Source organism: Dromiciops gliroides, chromosome 5, assembly GCF_019393635.1.
Source record: "Dromiciops gliroides isolate mDroGli1 chromosome 5, mDroGli1.pri, whole genome shotgun sequence".
Taxonomy (NCBI): Eukaryota; Metazoa; Chordata; class Mammalia; order Microbiotheria; family Microbiotheriidae; genus Dromiciops; species Dromiciops gliroides.
This window is the reverse complement of record NC_057865.1, coordinates 4,628,662-4,651,086: the sequence shown is the minus strand read 5'-3', so window position 1 is coordinate 4,651,086 and position 22,425 is coordinate 4,628,662. Positions and strand designations below refer to the sequence as shown.

Below are 22,425 nucleotides of genomic sequence, written 5' to 3'. Positions count from 1 at the left end.
CCTAGTTTTATTTATCATTTCAGCAGAATTTTTATTTCAATTTTATTAATCTCCCCTCTGATGTTCAGGATTTCTATTTTAGTGTTTAAATAGAGATTTTTAATTTATTCTTTTTCTAGTGTTTTAGTTGCATGTCCAGTTCATTAATCTGCTCTTTCTCCCTTTTACTTATGATATATGCATTTCTCTAAGTATTGGCTTGGTTGCATCCCACAAATTCTGGTATACTGCTGTCCTCTTTAATGAAATTATGGCTATTTCTATGATTTGTTCTTTAACTTATTCTTTAGGATTAGATTACTTAGTTTTCCATTAATTTTTAATCTATGCTTCCATGGTCCCTGATTGAATGCAATTTTTATTACATTACTGTCCCCGAAATGGAGCATTGCTATTCTGCATTTGGTTGTGAAGTTTTTATGCCCTAATACATGATCAACTTATATACATTTACACCTGAGAAAAAGGTATGCTCCTTTCTTTTCCCATTCAGTTTTCTCCAGAGGTCTATCACACATCTAACTTTTCTAAAATTCTGTTCACCGTCTTAAGTTCTTTCACATTTACTTTATGGTTAAATTTTTATCTAGGTCTGAGAGGGAAAAGCTGTGGTCCCCCACTAGCATAGTTTTGCTGTCTATTTTTTCCTGTAACTCACTTAATTTTCCTTTACAAATGTGTATGCTATGCTATTCAATGCACATATGCTTAGTATTGATATTACTTCATTGTCTACATCGCCTTTTAGTCAAATGTAATTTCCTTGACTATTTTTTAATGAGGTCTATTTTTGCTCTTGCTTTGTCTGAGATCATACCAGCTACCCTTGCCTTTTTAACCTCAGCTGAAGCATGACAGATTCTGCCCTATTCCCTTATTTTAAACTGTGTCTTGCTAGTTAAAGGGTTTTTCTAGTTTCTAATCCAGTCTGCTATCAGCTTGTTTTAAAGGTGAGTTTATTCCTTTGGTTTGTTTTCTGAATGAAACATATAATACTTGTAAATGCTCCTAAAATCTCTTTCCACTCCAAAATTCTGTGATCCCTATAACTCTCTGGAAATACCAGTGTTTTGCTGTACTAAACACTGGATGACACCTTCAAAACAATAAACAGGATACAAAAATGTCCACGTATTTTCCTTTTTTAAAATGGAAAGCATTGTAAAAAGATATTTTCATAAAACCTGCTTCTAACACTCAAGGGTCTATAATAGTACTGGGGAAAAAAATCCAAGGGGATGCCCAAACTACATTTTGGGTCATAATCTTTCTATCCAAACATTGTTTTAAAAAAAAGAATAAACCCAATTTATTGTTCCAAACATGCTCTTGCCCTTCCCTACTCCCATCAGCCATTCCTAGTAATACAGAAGTATTTTGGCAAAATCCAATACTACTTCTGTGCTGCCCCTAGTCTGTCTGTGAGGTGGGGAAGGAGGTCTTTGCTCAGCTCTTTAGGGCCAAGCATCAGTTGTTCCAGCAGACCCTCAGTTTTGCCCAGCCTCTTTTCTAGGCACTCAAGATGCACATCAGCTTGGGTCCGTGTTCATGTGCAGGCAGCCACACTTAGGGCTCTGAGCCCACTTGATTTTGCTCCTCTGCCCCCTCATTTCTAGGAACAGGCCTCCGAAGGAGCCTTTCAGGTGGTACAACACATGGGCTATTCATTAGGAATCACGCTGTCCTGATTTACAATACTTGTCAATTATATAAAGCGAAAATTTATTTTAAAGGCCAATCAATAGCCCGAATAGGAGCATTGTATGCTTGTGAGAAATTTTGCATGTTTCAGAAACGTGTAATGAGGACAAAATCCCAGACCATTTCATGAAGATCTTACCGATTCTGTAAAGAGACTTGGCCACTGGGCACTCCTCCCTTCTACATTCCTAACATGAGTCTGGTTTGCTTTTAACTAGAAAACAAGAAGCACTGGTCCCACCAGGTCTAGCCCAAAGCCCCTTCTGCTCCGGGGCTTTCAATGCCACATTAAAGACTTTCTATTTTATCCTGAAGGCAGAGAGAAGAGTCACAAAATCAGACTGTTGGAAGGAAGATTATTTTAGCACTTGTGGGGAGGGCCAATTAAAAAGCAGAGAAGCCTACAAGCCAGGAGGGCAATCAGAAGGCTTTTGCTTAGGCCAGAAGGTGGATGGACCAAGGTGCAGAGACTGTAAGATACCGTGAAGCAAAAAACAGCAAGAATGGAGATGGGAAGCATAGCAAAGGAATGAGACAAGGCCAGGCCCCCCGAAAAGATGGGGCGGGGACACACACACACACACACACACACACACACACACACACACACACACACACGACCGGAGTGAATTCTTCTGTCAGTCTTCTCACCTCACAGCCAACATGATTGATTACTGCTAAAGAAGAAAGGGAACAGAGCGGATTACACTTGGGGAAATATCAATTGGCTCAGCCTTCTTCCATTTTCCAGTGATGCCTTTAGGGCTGATGTGCAACGTGAAAAAGGAGCAAGAAAAATCTCCCCAAAGAGATGAGCAATCAGGAAAGGATAAAGTCTGGTCATACAGAATATGGGGAAAACACTGACGGAAACCCACAGTACTCTGGAGGATTAGGTGCAGACAAGAGTCACTCTGGACTGGGCTAGAATCTGTGCCAGTGGAGAGAACCCCGATGCTGAGGGGATCCTGGGCCCTGACAGAGACATGCTTCCCATTTTCTCATCATCTGTTCACCCATCCTATCTCCTACTTGGTTGCCCCTGGAGCTATTCTGAGTAGAGATCCTCTTATTATATCTTCATCATTTTTACACCTCTCAGTGTCTTGTACAGAATAGGTGATCCATATGCATTTGTCAAACGAATGGACAGAGATTAAAGTCACCCTATGCGTAAGATTTATAATCTTAACTTTCTATCTTTTTTTCAACTTAAAGACCGTTTAAAAGTTTGATCACTTAAGTGTAGCTTCTGTTTAAGCTGGTTACCCACTTAAAAATAATGTGAAATCTTTTCACAAAAACATATAAAACCATCACCCCCCTTTTTGGGGGAGAGAAGGGAAAGGAGCAAGACCCATGAGGTCCCTATCATTAGGAACTTCCAGCAAGAAAATACCCCCTCCCAATGCCCATCAGCACCTCTTCTGCAATTCATAAGCATCAAAAAGTGGCCAGAGCACTCAGAGGTGACTATGACTTGCCCAGGATCACACAGGTAGTACATATCAGACAGACCTGGAACCCACATCTTCCTGATGACAAAACCAATGCTACTTCTGAGAATTAAAGCTCGAACCAGAATCACATCAGAAGACAAAAATGAAATAAAACACAGTGTTACTGAAGAACAATGGAAGGTATCCTATGGAAATAGAACTACATAACCATAGGTAGTGAGTCTGCCTACCTCCTTCCAAGAGTATCTTTTGTGCTTTTTCTGTTCTTCTTGTCTCTAGCCTAGAGAATACAAGACCTTCTTGAAAAGCCAACTCTATGCTCTCCTCTCCCTGTGAGAAGCGAGGTGCACTAACTTTCTGAAGGCACAAGGACAACAGTTAAAGCATCCCTCCTGAACCAGGTAACTGTTGGTATCGTATGAAACAACAGACCACAGCCGAGAAACACTGTGCCTCAGTGGCTGAGGTAGCGGTCACCCTGGAATTCTTACCAATACCCCTCAGGAAACAAATGGGAAGCATCCCTGGGAGAGAGCAAAGGTTTTTTTATAAGAGGGTCAAAGTAACTGAGAAGATCCCTGGCTGATTCCTAACGAGACAATCCCTAACCTCGTCCTCTTCCTCTGCCACCAGACATTTTATTCTGGAAACATCTCCACAGAAATACAACAGCCCAGAGTGATTGTAAGTGGCAAGAGTGACTCCTGGCAGCATCCCTGAGAGTTACTGAATGTCACCTTCTGGCGAAGATCGATGCCATTATTTGAACACCTGACCAAAAACACTCGGAGACTCTGTAATTGGGAGGTTATGTGTTTCTGGGACATAGCTCTCATTTTCACGGACACTAAAAAGAGAAGATCAACTTAATGGTGCAAAACTTCTGAATTGATGAAGAAATTGACATTTGTTTTATGAAGATAGTGTGGTACGGAATGGCCTTACTTCCAAAGCTCACTGAATTTCCAATGATTGAAACCATTCGCCTTGAATCACACATTGTTCCTTTCATTTAAGTGCCAGAAAAATTGGGTTTTCTGATAACCAACAAGTTGGCTGTCAAGGAGGCATCTCCATCCTCCAGGTTTTCTCAAAAAGTGGTCGGGGGCAGCTTCCTTAATTTGGGAAGAAAAACTCTTAGTAGGTTCAAAATACTGAGCTGTAAGCTATGACACTTTTCTACCACTGGCTCTTAGAGATGACAATCAGGACAGAGAGGTCACTCAGGGCAAGAAAAGAAAAAAGCACACAAATATGGGTGTGCACACACGGTGTTCAGTGAATGGACTGAGGGTCACTGTTACAGTGACTGGGAGATCAAGTAACTGACAATTATGTGGGTTGTGGCACAGATACGGGCAAACACCTAAAAAGAATTCTTTCAAAGTTCTTCCCCACAAAGTGTCATTTCCCCATAAAAGAGGGGCGGGTAAAGAGCATGATTAATGCCCTATTATAAATGATACTTATAGGAATTAAAATCACAGAAGACTTCACCTACAGCTACAAAGGAAAGAAATTATTTTGGTTTCATTTCTTCTGCAGACACAAAGCTGCCCAGGTCCAGAATCTCGCTTGTGATGCAGACGTCCCAGACGGGCAGAAAGCCCTTCAACGCCCACCAAGGGGAAGCCCCTTCTCCTAATAGGAAGCTTCTCTACACTCCCCACCTCACCCCCTGCTGAGGGCTCTGTCTGGAACTCATTTTTAATCTGGGTAACATACATCTCTGGGGCACCTGGTGGGGCCACGGGCACAGAGCATTGGGCTGGGAGTCAGGAAGATCTAAATTCAAATCCAGCCTCTTACATATCCTAGCTGTGTGACCCTGAGCAAATCATTAAACCTGTTTGCCTCAGTTTCCCCAACTGTAAAGTGGGGGGTAATAACAGCACCTACTTCACGTGGTTATTGTGAGGATCAAATGAATGATACTTGTAAAGTGCTTTGCAAACCTTAAAGCAGTCTATTTATGCTAGCTCATTATTATTACTATTAACACTGGAAGGGGGCTGTCTGCACAGGATGTCACCGACATCTCCCAAGCACCAAGCCCGTGTGGCAGGCAGGCAGACAGGCAGGGCCAAAGGTCAAGCTGGTGCCAGAGGGCCGGCCCCTGCCAGTCGTGACAACAACAACGGTTTCGGTTTTGTCCCTGTAATGCCAGGTGCAGGCCATCTTTGGGCGTATGCTCCTGTCCCACCCTCTTTCAGCTCCACAGGCAAAAGCTCCAAGATGACGCCTTCCAACCCAACTGGGACTTCTAGCTTGAGAAGAGCCGCAGAAAACCTTTAATCCGACCCAGTCACTTTACAGATAGGGAAACTGAGGCCCAGAGAGGGGAACTGTCTTGCCTAGAGACAGCTGAGGAGCCTAGTAGGGCCTTAAATACGTGCTTCCAGACCCAAGGCCGCTCTTCTTCCCACTGCCACAAGAGATGGTGACCCCATTAAAAAAAAAAGGCCATCGGCTAAAAATATCCCACAGATACTTAAAAGAACAAGCGTTACTGAACCCCAAATACCATATCTAGAAAGAGAAAACAAGGAAATAGAATTCAAATACTAACTGTCAACTGTAAATTACCAAGAGAAACCAGACTAAGGACAAGAATCCAAACCCAATTAGTCTTTGGAAACCTTCAAAGAGTGGCATTTAAAACGTCAATCCACTCAGCAGCCGGACAGAGACTGCTCTCTCCATTGGGTTGATGTTCTCATTGTCACACAAGCCAGGATGACCTCACCACCCCAGCCTGGTCTGGTTTTTTAACTGAGAGAGGCCCCTAACCTAGTGAGGAGGGACTCCCAAGTCATAGGAACTAAGTCCAGAGCGCCCAGTTATCACTGCACCCCCATGGTGGACCCCGCTTGGTGTTGGCATCTCAGGAAGGACGTGCCTTTTGAACTTCACCTGCACTTCATGAACCATCCCTTGTCCAAGCTGAAAGCCAGTAACGCTTTGAATTTAAGGAAACCCAGCCTTCGTCACCCTTTTACGCTGGAGAAGCCACCTTATTGGGGGTGGCTCTCTTCGCTTGGCTTTGGGGACTCAAGCTCAAGCCGGTGTGGAAGAAGATGAGGAGTCCCAAAGGAAGGCACCTCTAAGCCCTGAGCAGCTGATTTCCTGTCCTGGAGGGGGTGAGCACAGCCCACACCCCAGAGCCCCCATCTATTCAAGGTCTGGCAGCGCTTCCATCTCTACCCCCACTGTCCCTGCCCACCCTCCAAGAAAGGGCCCGAGTCATTACAGCAGCTGCCCACAGAATCAGTGCTAGGATTTATTTTTACAAGCCAAGGAACCGCTGAGAAAGTTTATTTTCAAACAATTTCACCATGCTCCGAATTCTATGTCGCCACTGGAAACAAAACTCTCCTTCATCCCCTGCACAAGCCTGATTAATCTTTCTCCAAATAGAAATGGGACGCATGATGGCACGTGTGACTGAGATGCTTGCGAGGGAGCATTTATCCCAGTACAGGTCCCATGTTTTCCCAAAACAGGATGCTTCAAATAGATGCTGCCTTTTCATTTTCTCCCAGAGCTGAGTGTCTCCAGATGCTCCGTTGGCTACTGCATAGATGCATCAGCAGTTTCAGAGAAAGTAACTGGGAATGGAGACAAGCTCAGGGAAAGAGTTATGGGGCAAGCTTCTTTTCAGCTGGGAGTTCTTCCACTGACACATCTGGCCACACGAATCACTTCATCGTTGCCTCTTAACTCCAACTGGCCAAGAAAATGAAGAAGTTTAAAAACACCTCAGAGAGCTCTCTCCCCAAGTGACAGAGCCTTGGAAAGGAAAAGGCCATGATAAGAACACAACCTGCCCTCTAGGTCAGAAACTCCAAGTAAAAGTGCTGGACCAGAAACTAAGGAGGAGCCGAAAGCGAGTAGCCAAGAGAGTCCTGTCTGATGGTGGATGACTCGTGAGCCAATGAGATGTGCACCATTCACACCCAGGGCAGTCAAACTGAACAGAAGCCTAAGCCATTTCTCAAGGTGGAAAGGGAACTAGAATGACTTATTAACAGAGGAGATTAATTTAAAAGCTGTAGCCAAAACTCTGTGCAGCAAAACAAAGCCAATGGATGTTCTCACCCAGAGATCCGTTCCTGAAATAAAGGGCCATGTTGGCCAGGGTTCTGAAATTCACTGGAAGGGGAGAAAGGAAAAATCCCATCGCTTCTTGGGGTGTTTGTTTTATTCTTCAATACTCTGTCCTTCTAGGGAAGCTAGGTGGTGCAGTGGATAGAGCACCAGCCCTGGATTCAGGAGGACCTGAGTTCAAATCCAGCCTCAGACACTTAACACTTACTCGCTGTGTGACCCTGGGCAAGTCACTTAACCCTCATTGCCTCACAAACAAAAAAAGGGAAAAAAAATACTCTTGTCATTCTGCAGGACAGTCTAGAACCCCTCCACTGTGACCGTTAACAACTGTAACAGTGAGAAAGAACGTTCCCAATATGTCACTGCTTCATCTGTCAAGATTAGTTACTGTGCATAATTTGGGACAAGGGATGAAAAGCCCGAGAATTTAGAGCTCGACAACACAAATTCCACTGGACTTTCGGGGCTTGGGGAGAAGGTCAAGTACAGACGTTCACTCAAGTAAGAGTCACTACATCGTCAAGACTCTAACTTGGGAAAATGGAAATGGGGCTGATTCGATGATCCTGGGGACCCCCCCCACCGAGTCCGAATTAGCACCAAACCCCAATGGCTGAATGGGAAAAGCAGAGATCGATGCCCTCTCCTGAACGTTCAAAGAGGATGACAAAGCAGATCTGGCCTCCGGTCCAGAATGTGTGAGAGCTCACGGGCAATGGCAGTCATGAGCATAACGTCCTGTCACTTGGCTGTGGCAGGAGGGATGGAATGAAGATCTCCCAATGTTCTTGTCGCCTCCAACATCACCATTTCCAGCAGGATGAAGTCTGGTATCACGCCAAGGACCCCAAAAGGTTTTCTTCAAAACTGCTGGGAGGGGGTGAAGCAAGAGCAACCACCCTCATTGTACAGGCTCAGGAAAGAAGTGTTTGGCCAGTGGGTCCTAGCGGTGCCACGGGCAGAAGGAAGAAACGGGCACCGCCAAGAGAAGTCCCAAGAGCTCCGTGCGGTCACCTCTCATAGTGGGGGCACATAGTGCTCCAGACATGTGCTGAGGGTCTCGGCCAACTCAAAGCAGAGGCACTTCCAACGTCTGGGCTTGCCCCCACATGATGTCATCTTTTAAAAGGAGGCCAGAAAAAGAAATGCATTCTATTCTCACTCTGATTCTCCCTGAGAGGAGCGGCGGCTGTTAGGCTAAAAATGAGAGGAACCCCTTTTCGAGGAGGTGACAGAAAGCCAAATAAAGTGGAGGGAGCATCATTTAACCAGAAAAATCCACCTAAGAGTCACGGGGAAAGGTGAATTCTAAAGAAACAAAGATTCCATGGGGATAAAGAGGAGGCCTGGATGTCGGGTCCTCTTCTCTGGATGGTGTAAGCAGGGCAGGGTAGGGAAGGGAAGGGAGTCCCAAGAACGTGCACAGACCGACAAAAGGACAAGCCAGGAGTGGTCAAGCACGCCAAGGCTGCCTGACATGGCCCTGAGGAGGTACCTAAGTGCCAGAGAGTTCAACAAGGCTCCAAAGAGAAGGCCCTGCCCTCAAAGAGCTCATAATCCCACAGGGAAGGAAGCAGCATGGCACAAGCACGCTAGCTCCGGGATAAACCAAAGGTGATCTCGGAGGGAGAAGACAAGACTCTAGCAGAGGGCGGGAGGGAGGGAGCCACAAGCACCACCCAATGGAGGCACTGGCGTCCCCGTGGAGGTCTCCAGGTAGAGTCTGGACAACTGCCGCCGGGGGAATGGGGCAGTGGGGATCTCCTCGTGGACAGACTAGATGGGAGGCCGGTGAGAAGCACAAATGGAACCTTTCAGCCAGGGAGGCTGACCGCTTCCTTTGCCTCTTCACCGGAGGCCCAGCCGGCCCGTCGCAGCTGCAGCCTCAGAGGACATGACGATACCAAGGACTTTTGATGTTGGTGAGCACAAGCTGGCTGGACCAGGCTCTGCAGACCAGGCTGAGACCAGCCAAGACTGGACGGCGAGACAAAAGCCTATGAAGGAAGGACGAACATCCCTTTTTTGTGCTTCAGATTCATGAGTGAAGAATGCCCATGGCCAACAAGTGCGTGTTCAGACACACAGAGAGGGTCCACTCCAAGAAACCTTAATGGGAAGACTGACAGACTCTCAGGACCTCCCTGGCTGGACTGCCAGTCTTGAGATGCCCAGGGTCCAACAAAGTACCTGGCACACGGTGTGGGCTTCTTGACTGCATGGTGACTGACTCTGAACCATCTATTTTCAGGCAAATGTTTTCATTCTTTTTTATTTCTATCTTGTACCTAATCCTATTGTCCAAGAGAAGCTTCTAGAGGCCACAGCGCAAAGGGCTGGGCCCTGGGTCAGAAGCCCCAAGTCCAAGTCTGAGGCACTTAGCTGTCATGTGCCCCTGCACAACTGTACCAACTCCCTGGGTTACTGTGAAGACCCAATGAGACAATGGAGAGAAAGGGATCTGCAAACCTTACCGTGCTCAAGAAAGGCCAGCCATGAGGCACCACCTCACGCCTCTCAGATGGGCTAATATGACAAAAAGGAAAATGATAAATGCTGGAGAAGCTGTGAAAAAATGAGAACACTAATGCATTGTGGGTGGAGCTGTGAAGTGCTCCAGAGAGCAATTTGGAACTAGGCCAAAAAAGCTAGAGCCAGTGAGGTCATGAGAGTCTATCAGTCTCTCCATTACCACCACTAGGTCTACACCCCAAAGAGATCATAAAAAAGGGGAAAAGGACCCACAAGTACAAAAATATTTAGAGCTGCTCTTTTTGTGGTGGCAAAGAATTGAAAATCGAGGGGATGCCGTCCATTGGGGAATGGCTGAACAAGTTGTGGTAAATGATCGTGATGGAATATTATTGTGCTGTAAGAAATGATGAGCACGCAGATTTCAAGAAAAAACTGGAGAGACTTCAGTGGCCTGATGTCAAGTGAAGTGAGCAGAACCAGAACATTGTGCTCAGTAACAGCAACACTGTGGGAGGATCAACCATGAAGGACTTGGCTCTTCTCGGCGGTGCAACGATCCAAGACAATCCCAAAGGACTCATGATGGAAAAAGCTCTTCACATCCAGAGAAAGAAGTGTCAAGTCTGGATGCAGATCAAAGCAGACTATGTGCACCTTTTTTTATTGTTTTTGTTTCTTCTTTCTTGTGGTTTTCTCTTTTGTTCTGATTCTTTTCTCACAACATGGCTAATGTGTAAATATGTTTAATATGATGTAATATATAACCAATACCAGATTGTTTGCTGGCTTCAGGATGGGGTAGAGAAGGGAGGGAGGGAGAAAAGTTTGGAACTCAAAGTCTTACAAAAACGAATGGTGAAAACTATATTCCTGTAATTGGAAAAAAAAATAAAATGAAAAACGATGTTTTTTTAAAAGAAAAAAGTCAGTCATTCTTGTCCTATTAAGATGCCCAGGGCACTGGGAAGCCACTGCCCCGAATCACACGGTCAGCAGGTATCAGAGGCAGGACCGAGACCTAGGTCCCCCTGAGGCTCCACGACCCCAGGGTCCTGGCACAGTCAGTGAACAAGCATGTTCTAAGCCCTGAGCAAAATGCGGCATTAAAGGGGACCAAAAGTAAAGGATGCCAAGGTGGGAGGGCATTTCCAGATAGGAGATGGTGAGTGACAATGAACCCGGTGAGCAATGGGTATGTGCAAGGCACAAGGTGTAGCAAGTCTGGAAGGGTGGGAAAGGGACAGGTGAGGAAGGTCTTTGTATGTGATTCTGGAATAATAGGGAGCTACTGGGGGGATGTCACTGTCCTGGGGAAGACCGCCTAGAGAGGAGGGAGGAAGCAGGCAGACCCACCAGCAAGCTACTGCAGTAGTCCAGGCAGGGACAGGGGCAACGGCATGGGGTGTGTGGGGGGTGGGGGGTGGGGTGGACAACACACCAGAGGCATAGTGAAGGCATGACTGACAGATGTGGATGGGGGGGACCCGAGGGGGCTGTCCACAGCTGTCCCTGAATAGCTACTGTGGATCTCGGGGCCACTTCCAGCCCCAGGCCTGCCCAATTGCCTAGCTGGCAGCTGCAAGTGCTCACTCCCGGCACTGGTGGGCATCCCTTCCTGGACGCCCCCGGCTCCCCTCCCTCAGGCCTCTGAGGTCACAAGTGAACCGGGGTCTCGCACCCCTTCTCCAGACCACACATGATCTCTGCCCTTGTGGACTTGTCCACTTAAACTTTCAGGAACAGAGAGATGATGTCCGTGGATGTAGGAACATGGAAAAGAGAAACTGCTTTGTCTATCAAACCACACGTGCTTGTTAAGTGCCCGCTCTATGCCAGGCACCGTCAGCTCCATGCTGAGGACAACAATACCAAGAATAAAGCAGCTCCTGACCTCGGAGGGCTTCTACTCTCTTAGGGAGACAGAGCACACTTAAGTCCAGATAGGACACACACACCATATGTGTGATACCAGAGAGTAACAAAGCAACTGGCAGGAACCGGGCATAAAAAGCGCCAGGAGAAACACCATAAAGGCGCCCCGTGAATCACTGTCCCAAAGTTTTCATTTTTCAATGACCACACACTCCAGTCCATCTTTGGGTCTATTTCCCAAGCACTGAAATATACCCTTGGAGCTTTAATGTCCTCATTTTGTTAAAAGGAGATCTACAACATTTCAGCTGTGACCCACGGAGGAGTGAAGACGGAAGGCAGAGAGGGACGAGCTCTCCCCCTCCCCCTCCCCCTCTCCCTCCCCTTGCCCCTCTCTCTTTTTCCTTCCACTCCCCCCTCCCCAGAACTGTTCTATAAACTGCTTAACCCCCCACTTAAACACTCTACCCAACTACATTTAACAAGCTGTGCAAGACCGGACCCGACACCCTTCTATTCCTAAGAAAACACAGCCAGGGGATGCTCCCCAGGAGCACAATCACCTTCACCCTTCTGACCGCCGCCCAAAGCCCCCTCCCCCCCATAGTCCCCCAGAAGGTGGTGTTTTTAGGATTCTCATTGGTTACTGGACAGGGAGGGACAAGAAGATGAGGGGAAAATGGAAGAAGGGCCCAGTCGGGTTCACTCCCCAGTCACCCTTGTTTGAAAAACAGGCCCCCAGAAAGGCAGCAAGCAGTCACTCCCATGGGACTGCCTGGGGGGGGGGGGGGCGTCATGAGCAGCTCTGACAAAACGTGTGGTCCCACACTCCAGAGCCTCGAGTTTTCTGAGTCCTTGTAAGAAGCACCCCAATGGTCAGGCCTGCATGCAGATGCAAGTTTCCAATTGACCATGTAACTTCTCCAGGGGTCCTGTGCCTCTCTTCCCCTGTACACAGCAGCCCCTGCTCAGAAAACAGTTTGGGCCACACGAGGGCAGTGATGTGTTCAGGATCCTCCAGTCAGCTCTGTGCCCAAAGCAGGACTGGAACCCAGAAGCCAAGCGGCCCACGGACACTCCCATCCTGGAGGCCAAGGGGCCAGCGGTACCCCCTCTACTCTAGGGCCTCAGCTCGGGGCAACCTGGCCCACAGCACAGCCCAAGAAGCCAACGGGATGCCAAGTCTAGTCTCTCCCTAACTCGATGGACAGCTGCTTCTCAGCAACCAACTGTCCCCAACACCGGCTGCCCTTGTGCCTCAGACCACATTTTCCCAGAGCCTGGCAAGAACCAGCCACACTCTCTTTCTGCTCGGGGACCAGGTCCCAGCCCATCCCTAAGATGGACCAGCTGAGGCCTCACTCAACTTCCCCTAGACCAGGGTTTCTTAACTTTTTCCATTCACAACTTTTTTCCTCCAAAAAAATTTTATGCGACCCCAAGTATAGAGGTATATAAAATAGGTAGACAGTTGCCAGATTTCTTGCAAGTCCCACATTCAGTTATGCCATCCTATATGGGGTCACTCCCCACAGTTTAAGAAGTTTTTACCTAGATGTTACCTTAAATAAATTTAGTCACCAAAACCATGATTATTCTATTTTTTTTTTTGGTGCCTAGAAAAACTGATGATGTCATGTCACACCTGCACGGACATAACCTGGCTCCACAGACTGTAAGCACCATCTTTCCAGCTGCCCAAGGCAGGAAGCAGAAAGGCCTGGATTCTGGTGACAACAACAACCCTGTAAGGTGGCTGGACAGGAAGTGCAAGGATGAACCCCACTTGGGAGAGGAGGAGGCTCTCAGGGAGCGGGAGCGGAATTACGCAGACGCACACGGCTCAGGAGAGAAGAGCGGAGCCCGCGGGGTGGAGGACAGACCTTCCTGGCCGGAAGGGTGTGATCCTCTGGCCTTACCTGACTGTTCCGCTGGGAGGGGACAGCAGGGAGGGCGTCTACTCTCTTCTCAAAATGGCTAAAAGCAAACAATGACTGAGGCACATTACATAAACCAGTCCATCTGGGACTCACAAATGCCTCGTGAACTTGTCACTACCATTACTGCCACTTTACAGCTGAGGAAACTGAGGCTAAGCATTTAAGCAACTTTCTTCAGGTCCTGACCCCAAGCCTGGCCGGTGCCCTCGCCATGAACAACACAGGTGTAGGCACCGTGAGCCATGGCTCACCCCCACTCAGCTGACAGATCCCTGACAGAAAGGGGGAGAGGAAAAGGAAGTGAGAACAAAAACAAAACTCCTTCCAGGCCACCTTTTCAGCTTTCTTTGTTTCAGAAGAAAGAAGCATTAACACATGTCTTGTGATGGATGGCAGTGTGAGGGAGAAGCCTGCTTGCCTCCCTCCACCAAGGCGCCCCTCGCCCTCTCCTTAGAGCCTCCAGGACAGCAGCGCTGGCACCGCCAGACTCTGGCTCCATGGCAGTGGCAGACCACGCGGCGAGCCCGCCCAAGGAGCCAGGCTGGGTCTCCTACCTTCGGTCTTTCATCACCGACTCAATGAGAGCCAACCCTCCCGAGCCCTGAAGAAGGCCAGGCCTACCTCACGAGGTTCTCGTTGTCTCCTGTCCCCTTGCAGGTCGCACACTCGGTCCGGAGGTCCTCTGACTTGGGCTTCTTCTGTAGCACAGACTGTCTCTGTCTCCTTTCCCGAGGAACTCTTTCCTACCACAGTGAGGAGAGGAGGAGGAGGAGAAAAGGGGAGGGCAGGTTTAATTGTGGGCCAGGAAGATGTTTTCCAACAAATGTTTAATTTTGTAGGGAAAAGTAACACGTTTCTTTCCCAACCTCAGGTTTTTCTTCTTCAGGAACAAAGCTTCTCTTGCGGCCTCTGGTTCTCTAAAAGTAAATAAATAAACACACACGTCAGCATTTCATAACTATCTCCTAAATAGCAGGAAGGACACGAGTGGATGCTGACGTGGGACTGGGGAAAAGAATGGAAGACACCCCCCCACCACTCCCTGAAATCACCAGTGCTCATAAACTCTCCATTCAGAAACGGTCAGGGGCTGGGGGGGGGGGCACAGAGGAAAGGCAGAGACTCACCCGAGCTCTCCTCAAAACCCTGCAAATACCTTTAATGCCATAAGACAATTAGCAGCAGAACCCACAAAAGGACAGGGTAAAATCATTTTCCAGACAAAGACAACCGAAGAGGTCAGCAAGAAAGGTCGGCTGTACTAGGATGAGAGAGGGGCACAGTATAAGGCAGGCCCCATCAGCGCAGACCCAGCCCCAGCAAACCAGGCCCAGGCCCCGGGAGCCACTGAATCACAGGAGTAGCAGCATCAACCGTTTGTGGAGCTCTCGGGCCGCAGGGGACAGTAGAAAAGCGAACGACTGATCAGAAGGTCACAGGGGCTTCTTTGCTGGCACTGGGGGCAGGACTCTGTTGCTGTGCCCAAACTCAGCTCCAGGCTGCAGTCCTGCGTGGCATCCCCAGGGCGGGGAGGAGCACTAGCACACCAGAGCTTGCAGTCACAGTGGGGCAGGGACCTGGTCAGAGTTCCAGGGCAGATAAGAGGGCTTGGGGTCACTCACAGACCAGCAATACTAAACGCACTTCTCCTTAGGTTCTGCCACCTTGGAAGAACTGAAAACTTACAGGTCCCTAGAAGTACCTCTGAAAACAGCTGCACAAAACCCCCAATGCTTGGGACAGTACACCTTCCACCCTGGAAGCAAAGCCCCACTTTTTTTTTTTTTTTGCAGGGCAATGAGGGTTAAGTGACTTGCCCAGGGTCACACAGCTAGTAAGTGTCAAGTATCTGAGGCCAGATTTGAACTAAAGTGCTCCTGAATCCAGGGCTGGTGCTTTATCCACTGTGCCACATAGCTACCCCAGAACCCCACTTTAACAGAGCTAAAAATAGGTTGGGAAAATGAGCAAACACACACTCATAAGAACATAAAGTTAACGCTTCTCCATACAAAGCCTCCAAGAAAAATATGAATTGGTCTCAAGCCATGGAAGATCTCAAAAAAGATTTTGAAAATCAAGTAAGAGAGGAAAAATTGGGTAGAGAAATGAGAGTGAGACAAGAAAATCAGGCTTAAAAAGTCAACTTGGGGGCAGCTAGGTGGCACAGTGGATAGAGCACCGGCCCTGGATTCAGGAGTACCTGAATTCAAATCCGGCCTCAGACACTTGACACTTACTAGCTGTGTGACCCTGGGCAAGTCACTTAACCCCCATTGCCCCGCAAAAAAAAAAAAAAAAGTCAACTTGGTAAAGGAGACACAAAAAATCCCCCAAAAAATAACACCTTAAAAAACAGACTGGGCCAAATGGTAAAAGAGGTACAAATAGCCAATGAGGAAAAGAATGGCTCAAAAGGCAGGATTGACTGAATGGAAAAGGAGACCCAAAAGCTCCATGAAGAAAAAAACTCCTTAAAAATGAGAACTGAGCAAAGGGAAGCTAGTGACTATATGAGAAATCAAGAAACAATAAAACAAAGCTAAAAGAATGAAAAAGCAGAAGACAATGTGAAATATCTCATTGGGAAAACAACTGACCTGGAAAATCGATCCAGAAGAGGTCATTTGAAAAATTACTGGACTGCCTTGAAAGCCATGATCAAAAAAAAGAGCCTAGACATCATTGTTCAAGGAATTATCAAACTACCCAGATATTCTAGAGCCAGAGGATAAAACAGAAATTGAAAGAATCCACCATTCACCTCCTGAAAGAGATCCCAAAATTAAAACTCCCAGGAATATTATTATAACCAAATTCCAGAGTTCCCAAGGCAAGGAAAAAATATTGCAAACAGCCAGAAAGAACCAATTCAAGTACTGAGCCACAATCAAGATTTAGCAGCTTCTACATTAAGGGATCAGAGAGCTTAGAATATAATATTCTGGAGGGCAAAGGAACTGTGATTACAACCAAGAATCACCTACCCAGCAAAACTGGGGGGAAAATGGCAATTCAATGAAAGAGAGAGAGCTCTTAGGCATTTCTGAGGAAAAGACCTGAGCTGAATAGAAAATCTGACTTTCAAATATAAGACTCAAGAGAAACATAAGAAGGTAAGCAGGAAAAGGGAATCATTAGGGATTTTTAAAAGGTTCAACTGAAAAAGCAAGTGCAAGACCCACAAGTGAGAATTCCCAAAGCCACTGGGAACAAGGTGGTCAGCCCAAGCAGCCCTCAAATATAAAATGAGTCGGAGAAGGAGATGACAAACCACTTCAGTGTTTCTAAGAAAACCCCAGATGGGGCCACAACTGAAATGATTTGGTGAGAGATTCTAGACGGAGCGAGAGGAAGCTTCTCAAAGATTGGCAAGAGAAAAAAGGGCCCTCGGTGGCCTCTCTCACAGCTGAGGAAGTCGAGGCCACAGAGGTTCAGTTCCCTGCCGTAGGCAGCCATTCCTCTTTAGGCCACACGCTAGATTTCCTCCAGCAGGCAGGCACCTTGTCCTTCACCGTTCTCCTCCCTGGTCAGCTTCCTCCGAAGGACCATCTCCCCCCCCATTAGAAGGGAAGCTTCTTAAGAACAAGGACTGTCTTCTACTCGTAGCGGGAATCCCAGAGCTCATCAGTACAGCTCAGCGAGTAAGGACTGAGCTGACTCACAGTCAGTCAGCATAAGCCCAGGTCCCCTGACTCCAGACTCCACACATATTCCAAGCGTTCACTCCTCAGCTCTAGTTCCCAGACAATAGCATTCTAACCAGAGTCCTCCTCTAGAAACAGGACCTGCTCTGGCCTGAAGGCTGGCTTAACACCATCCCATCGGATGGATGATGACAATGGTTCTTCTCTCGCCGTTATACGGAATGCCTGAACCTCGGAGCTGGCATTGCAAGTCTGGAAGCTAGGCATCACAAAATAGGTATTGTGCATTTATGTAATTTATTTTTCATATGCACTGAAGACAGTTCATTACAGGACGCAGATAAGTTTTAAGAGTAATGATCTGATTTGTCTGAGGCTAGAAAACAACCTAAGAGGAGCAGAAATGAGTGTTTAAGGGTGAGTGACCAAGCATTCTCCCCATGCCCCTAATAACCACAAAGGTCTTGCCGACTCCACTTTACACACAGGCGCTGTTCTCCCAGCCAATCGATCATACATAACCAAATAAAAACCCTTCAAGGCTTAGCTGTCACATCAGGAATGTCTTCTCCATCAAACTCATACAGAAGAGAAGGAAATGCTTCAGTTTGGACGAGCTTCTCCCTTCTCCATGTAAACGAGGAGAATCAAGGCAAACCCTCAAGACCAGAAGCAAGCTCCAAGAGCCCGCGCTTTGTGGGGCAGAAACGCCAGGCCGGCGGCTCGCTGGCAGAGCTCTCACGCTCCTCCTTTCACAAGAATTGGCTCCCACAGAAAATGCCACTGATATCTTTTTGGGTTAATTACGGGAGAATTGAAGGCAAGTCACAAACTGAGGCTCTTAAAACACTGAAGAAGAAAAAGGAACACATTTAAATAGAGTGTGAATAAAACGCCATCTGTTTCTTTCTGGTGGCTACTCACAGATAGCAGATGGAACGGTTAGCGCCCAGAGTAAAAACCATTCCAGGCCTGCCGACGGGCTCCAGGGTTTGTGTCATCTCATTTAATTTATGTAACAGTGGCAAGAAAAATACTGAAATCCAAGGAAACAAAACCAACTGCAACCACCGAGGTTTCAAATCAGAGAACAGAGCCAAACATCTGCACAAACCCAGTCACCATACTCCCCTCCTAGAAACACTAACATGGACCAAGACACTCAGGTATTACTACTGACTAACTTCAGGAGTTTACACAAGTATTCCCAATCATAGAAGCTCATGTGGAAACTTCCCTGGAGGGAGCGTGAGATGGGGGGGGGGGGGAGAGGGAGAGGGAGAGGGAGAGGGAGAGGGAGAGGGAGAGGGAGAGGGAGAGGGAGAGGAGAGGAGAGGAGAGGAGAGGAGAGGAGAGGAGAGAAGCGAAGAGAAGCGAAGCGAAGAGAAGCGAAGCGAGAAGAGCGCCAACTGCATTGAACCCCCAAGATCAGGCAGGTGGAACTGCAGAAAAGCAGCCAGACTGCCTGCCAAATCATTTGGACATCAGTCCGTGATAATTATGCATCAAATTGTTATTGATGTATCTAATAGAAATGTTTTTCCTAAGTGTGACTCTTCAGTCACATGGACATATTCCACTTTAAAGAGAAAACAAACCCAGGATCACATTAAGGCAAAAATCTTCTTTTTTCCAAGTCAGTCAGCCAATAAGCATTTATTAAGCGCTTACAGTGTGCTACATGCTCAACCCTGGGGCTACAGAGGAAGTCAGTCCATAACCACCAGGAGCTCCCACTCAAACAAAGGGAGACAACACGTGATCAGTCATGTTCAACCAAGCCACAAAGAGCATAAATACCAACCAATGAAAGGAGGGAGGGCCCAGGACTAAGGGGGATGATGGGAAGGGCTGAGAGAAGCCTGGGAAGGCAGGAGGTGGATCTTGTTAGAGAACCACCCTAGAAAGTCCCTGGAATAGACAAGAAGGGCAGTGAGTGAATATATCTGCAGGCCAAGATTACTTAAAAAACATTGCATCATTTTATTAATTAAGCAAAAACCAAGTGCATTTTGGGGAGCTAACAGCTGTTCAAATCCTGCCCTCAAGAATACCCCGGGTGACAGAGTCAGCCTTCCCTTTAAGGAGCTGGGCTGCCAAGTCAGACCAAGGATCATCATGTGTTCATTCGGCAGATGGGCACAGATAATTGTCATTAATACTAATCTGTAACACTAACAAACTGGGACTGGTGAACTCAGCGCACAAACTATTTTCTAACAAACTAAGAAGGCTAATGTGACCCACCCCAAGGCCTTACTTTAAAACCAAATGGCCGAAGGGGTAGAGATTCTCTGAGACAGTGACGTCAATGGCAGTGCAGAGACCTGCAGGAATAACAAGAACACATGGTTGGGAGGCTGCAAAGTCTGAACAGAAGGATGAGGAAGGAGGTATGACAGCACATTCTGGAACACTGGAGGGCTGGATAAGAGCAGGTGCCTGTGACCCAAGCCCCCCAGACAGGCTCCCTGGGGGTCCTCACAATGAAACTGGAACCTATTCTGATACCGCCACATGCAAGGACTGTGCTGCATTTTGAAGCAACCAGGACAAGCAGTTACAGTAAGAGCCGGGTGAATCACGACTTGGGCCGCTGCCTCAAACAGGAGGTGACCATGACTGAGAAAAAGATGGCCAGCAAGCTCAAGCCAACAGGAACATTTCCAAATTGCGGAGGCCGGCCCCTCCCCTGAGCCCCGCCCATCCATCCTTCCCATCTGCACCTTTAGCACAGAATCTCCAAGACTTCTACTTTCCCAAGGGAAACACCAAGGCCCCACAGGGTGGCTGGAGACTCCGTACCATGGCACCTCCCTTTTCACCCTGCTTCCCATTTTCAGGAAAGATGAATACAAACGTCACTACTTGCAATAGCCAGAAGGAGCAGTAAGGGCTGCAGGGGCTTCGATCCAAGCCCCAGAGGAGGCAGAAACACCCTGTTCTCAGATTGTAAGAAGAGGCTGCAGAAAATCCTACTGGGACCAAACAGGGCTGGGCTGTCAAATGTTTAACAATCAGCTTTTGGTGGAGGAAATGCACCTGGCAGGCACTTTTAACTGGACTCTGCATCATCAGTCTCTTAAATCTAGACAATTAACAAAACAATAAATCAGCGCAGACTGGTCGCTTTCCAAGGTATAAATGGACTACTGACAACTTAATCCATCAGAGCTGATCCCAAAGAAACGACAAAAAGAATGTAACCACAGAAGCCCGTCTTCTCTCTGCTCCAGACAGGGCACAGTGACAGGAGGCAATGGGATGCCTGAGCCCATGCCCTTATGACAGGGAAATTCAAGTCAACTGAATAAGCCTTTAGTACTTAGATACCCTTAGACATAAAGAGCCAAATTGCCTCTTCCTTCACATTCACATTCCACCGTAATGGAAGCAAATCATTCCAAGACAAGAGGCAATGGGTGAGGCCAGGAGCAATTCTTTTCATTTTCAGAAAAACAGCCCTTTTTAGTGCAGTCAGTTCCCTTTACAAGATAAAATCACCCAATAATGGTAAAGCCTCCTGATAAAAGAAACATACTTGGTAAGTCAGACATCTCTCCAGGTCCAGAAATTCTAGAAGCCCACTGCAAATGTGGTAGACATTGGAAATGAGTCTCCTCCTGACAAATTATGTGTGTGCTGTCTGCAGACACAGTGAAAGACTGTCTGATGGAAACTAAAGGGTGTTTCCCCACAACACGCAATGAACCCATCATAGCATCTCCAAGAGGAACAGAACCTTAGAGGCCACCGAGTCTGACACATCCACCTCCAAGCTTCCTTCCAACTCTCCCCTCCTTCTTCCTCGGGAATGAGGGTTTCATTTGGGTTTGATTTTGTCCCTGATTTGCTCAGTAGAGGGGTGGCAGTCGGAAGCACAGACTAGTAGTGCTCACACAGGGCAGGCCCAAAGTCACAAAGGGCTCGGTTGTTTTAGTAACTTTTGGGAAATTGTTTTTTCTTTATGTCATATGTGTGTATGTATGCATATACACATATACACACATCTAAAACAAAATATATTTACGTATATTATATATTTATTATATATAATATTTTATAATTCCTTATATTATTTCCAGTATATATGTACAATATATATGTATAATACTGATTTCCTATATATACTGTATATGATGTTATAGTATTTTAAATTAACAACAAAAAATAAAGGAATTATTAAATATTGAGACCCCTTCATGACTTGGCTCACCCTGTAAAAATTAATGATTATGTTTCAAAATTATTTATAAAGGAAAAAGAAGGCATGTAAAATGCTTTTTAGATTATCTCAAAATATTTTCAATCCAATTTCCTTTCACAATACTATTAAGATTGGGAGCAGCTAGGTGGCGTAGTGGAGAGAGCACCGGCCCTGGATTCAGGAGGACCTGAGTTCAAATCCAGCCTCAGACACTTAATACCTACTAGCTGTGTGACCCTGGGCAAGTCACTTAACCCCAATTGCCTCACCAAATGGAAAAAAAAAAAAAACAATACTATTAAGATGACTTCTAACAATCTTTTAAAACAAAAAATCCAAGGACGAGGGCACATTCTTTCATTTTGCACTTCACAACTGCTCCCTCCCTTCTAATGTGTGCCATCTTTTCCAAGGCACAGAAAAGTTTAATGTGGAAATTAACCACTTAATGACTGTCCAGGCTGGAGCCAAAGAACCACTGTGGATAAAACAATAGTTTCTGTGCATGTGATTTCACAAAGGAATATGGCAAAATGGTACATTTTTCACTTGTTAGGAAATTTAGAAAATAACCATATAAAACACCGAGGAATACTTTTACTTCTTAGGTTAAAAGCATCTGACATTATGTTATATTATATATTCTAGCAAGGGTGGCAAAACCAGTTGAAATCTTTCCCTGACTGTTGAACCTGTTTGCAAATATCAAGGTTGATTTAAAATAACAATACCCAAGAATGTGACTTTTATAGGATGTAATTTTTGAAAGTACCAGATACAAAACACAGACTGCTTGAAAACAGGCACCGATATATTTCTGATAAGTTGTACTCATGTTATTACTCCTTCCCATCTAATTAAGAATCGCATGCAAAAAACTCCTCCTCTGACTGGATGAATACGGGGAAACGTGCTCTTGGCTCCGGTCACTGCAATCAGGACTGATAGGTCATGTGATTCATGAACAGAAGTTCCCTGGCAGGGCAATAACACGGCTAAGTCAGATAAATGAG

The 22,425-nt window shown here is 46.6% G+C and overlaps 1 protein-coding gene across 5 annotated transcripts in view; it reads right to left on the bottom strand.

The window, feature by feature from the left end:
* PHF14 (PHD finger protein 14) overlaps positions 1-22,425 on the bottom strand; it is a 162,492-nt gene that overhangs the window by 76,452 nt on the left and 63,615 nt on the right. For all 5 annotated transcript variants that reach the window (XM_043966487.1, XM_043966486.1, XM_043966488.1 and 2 more), the window contains exons 15-16: positions 14,425-14,475; positions 14,180-14,301 (exon numbers count right to left, since the gene is read on the bottom strand). In XM_043966487.1, the coding sequence (XP_043822422.1) occupies positions 14,180-14,301; positions 14,425-14,475 (173 nt within the window). The remainder of the gene's footprint in view (positions 1-14,179; positions 14,302-14,424; positions 14,476-22,425) is intronic.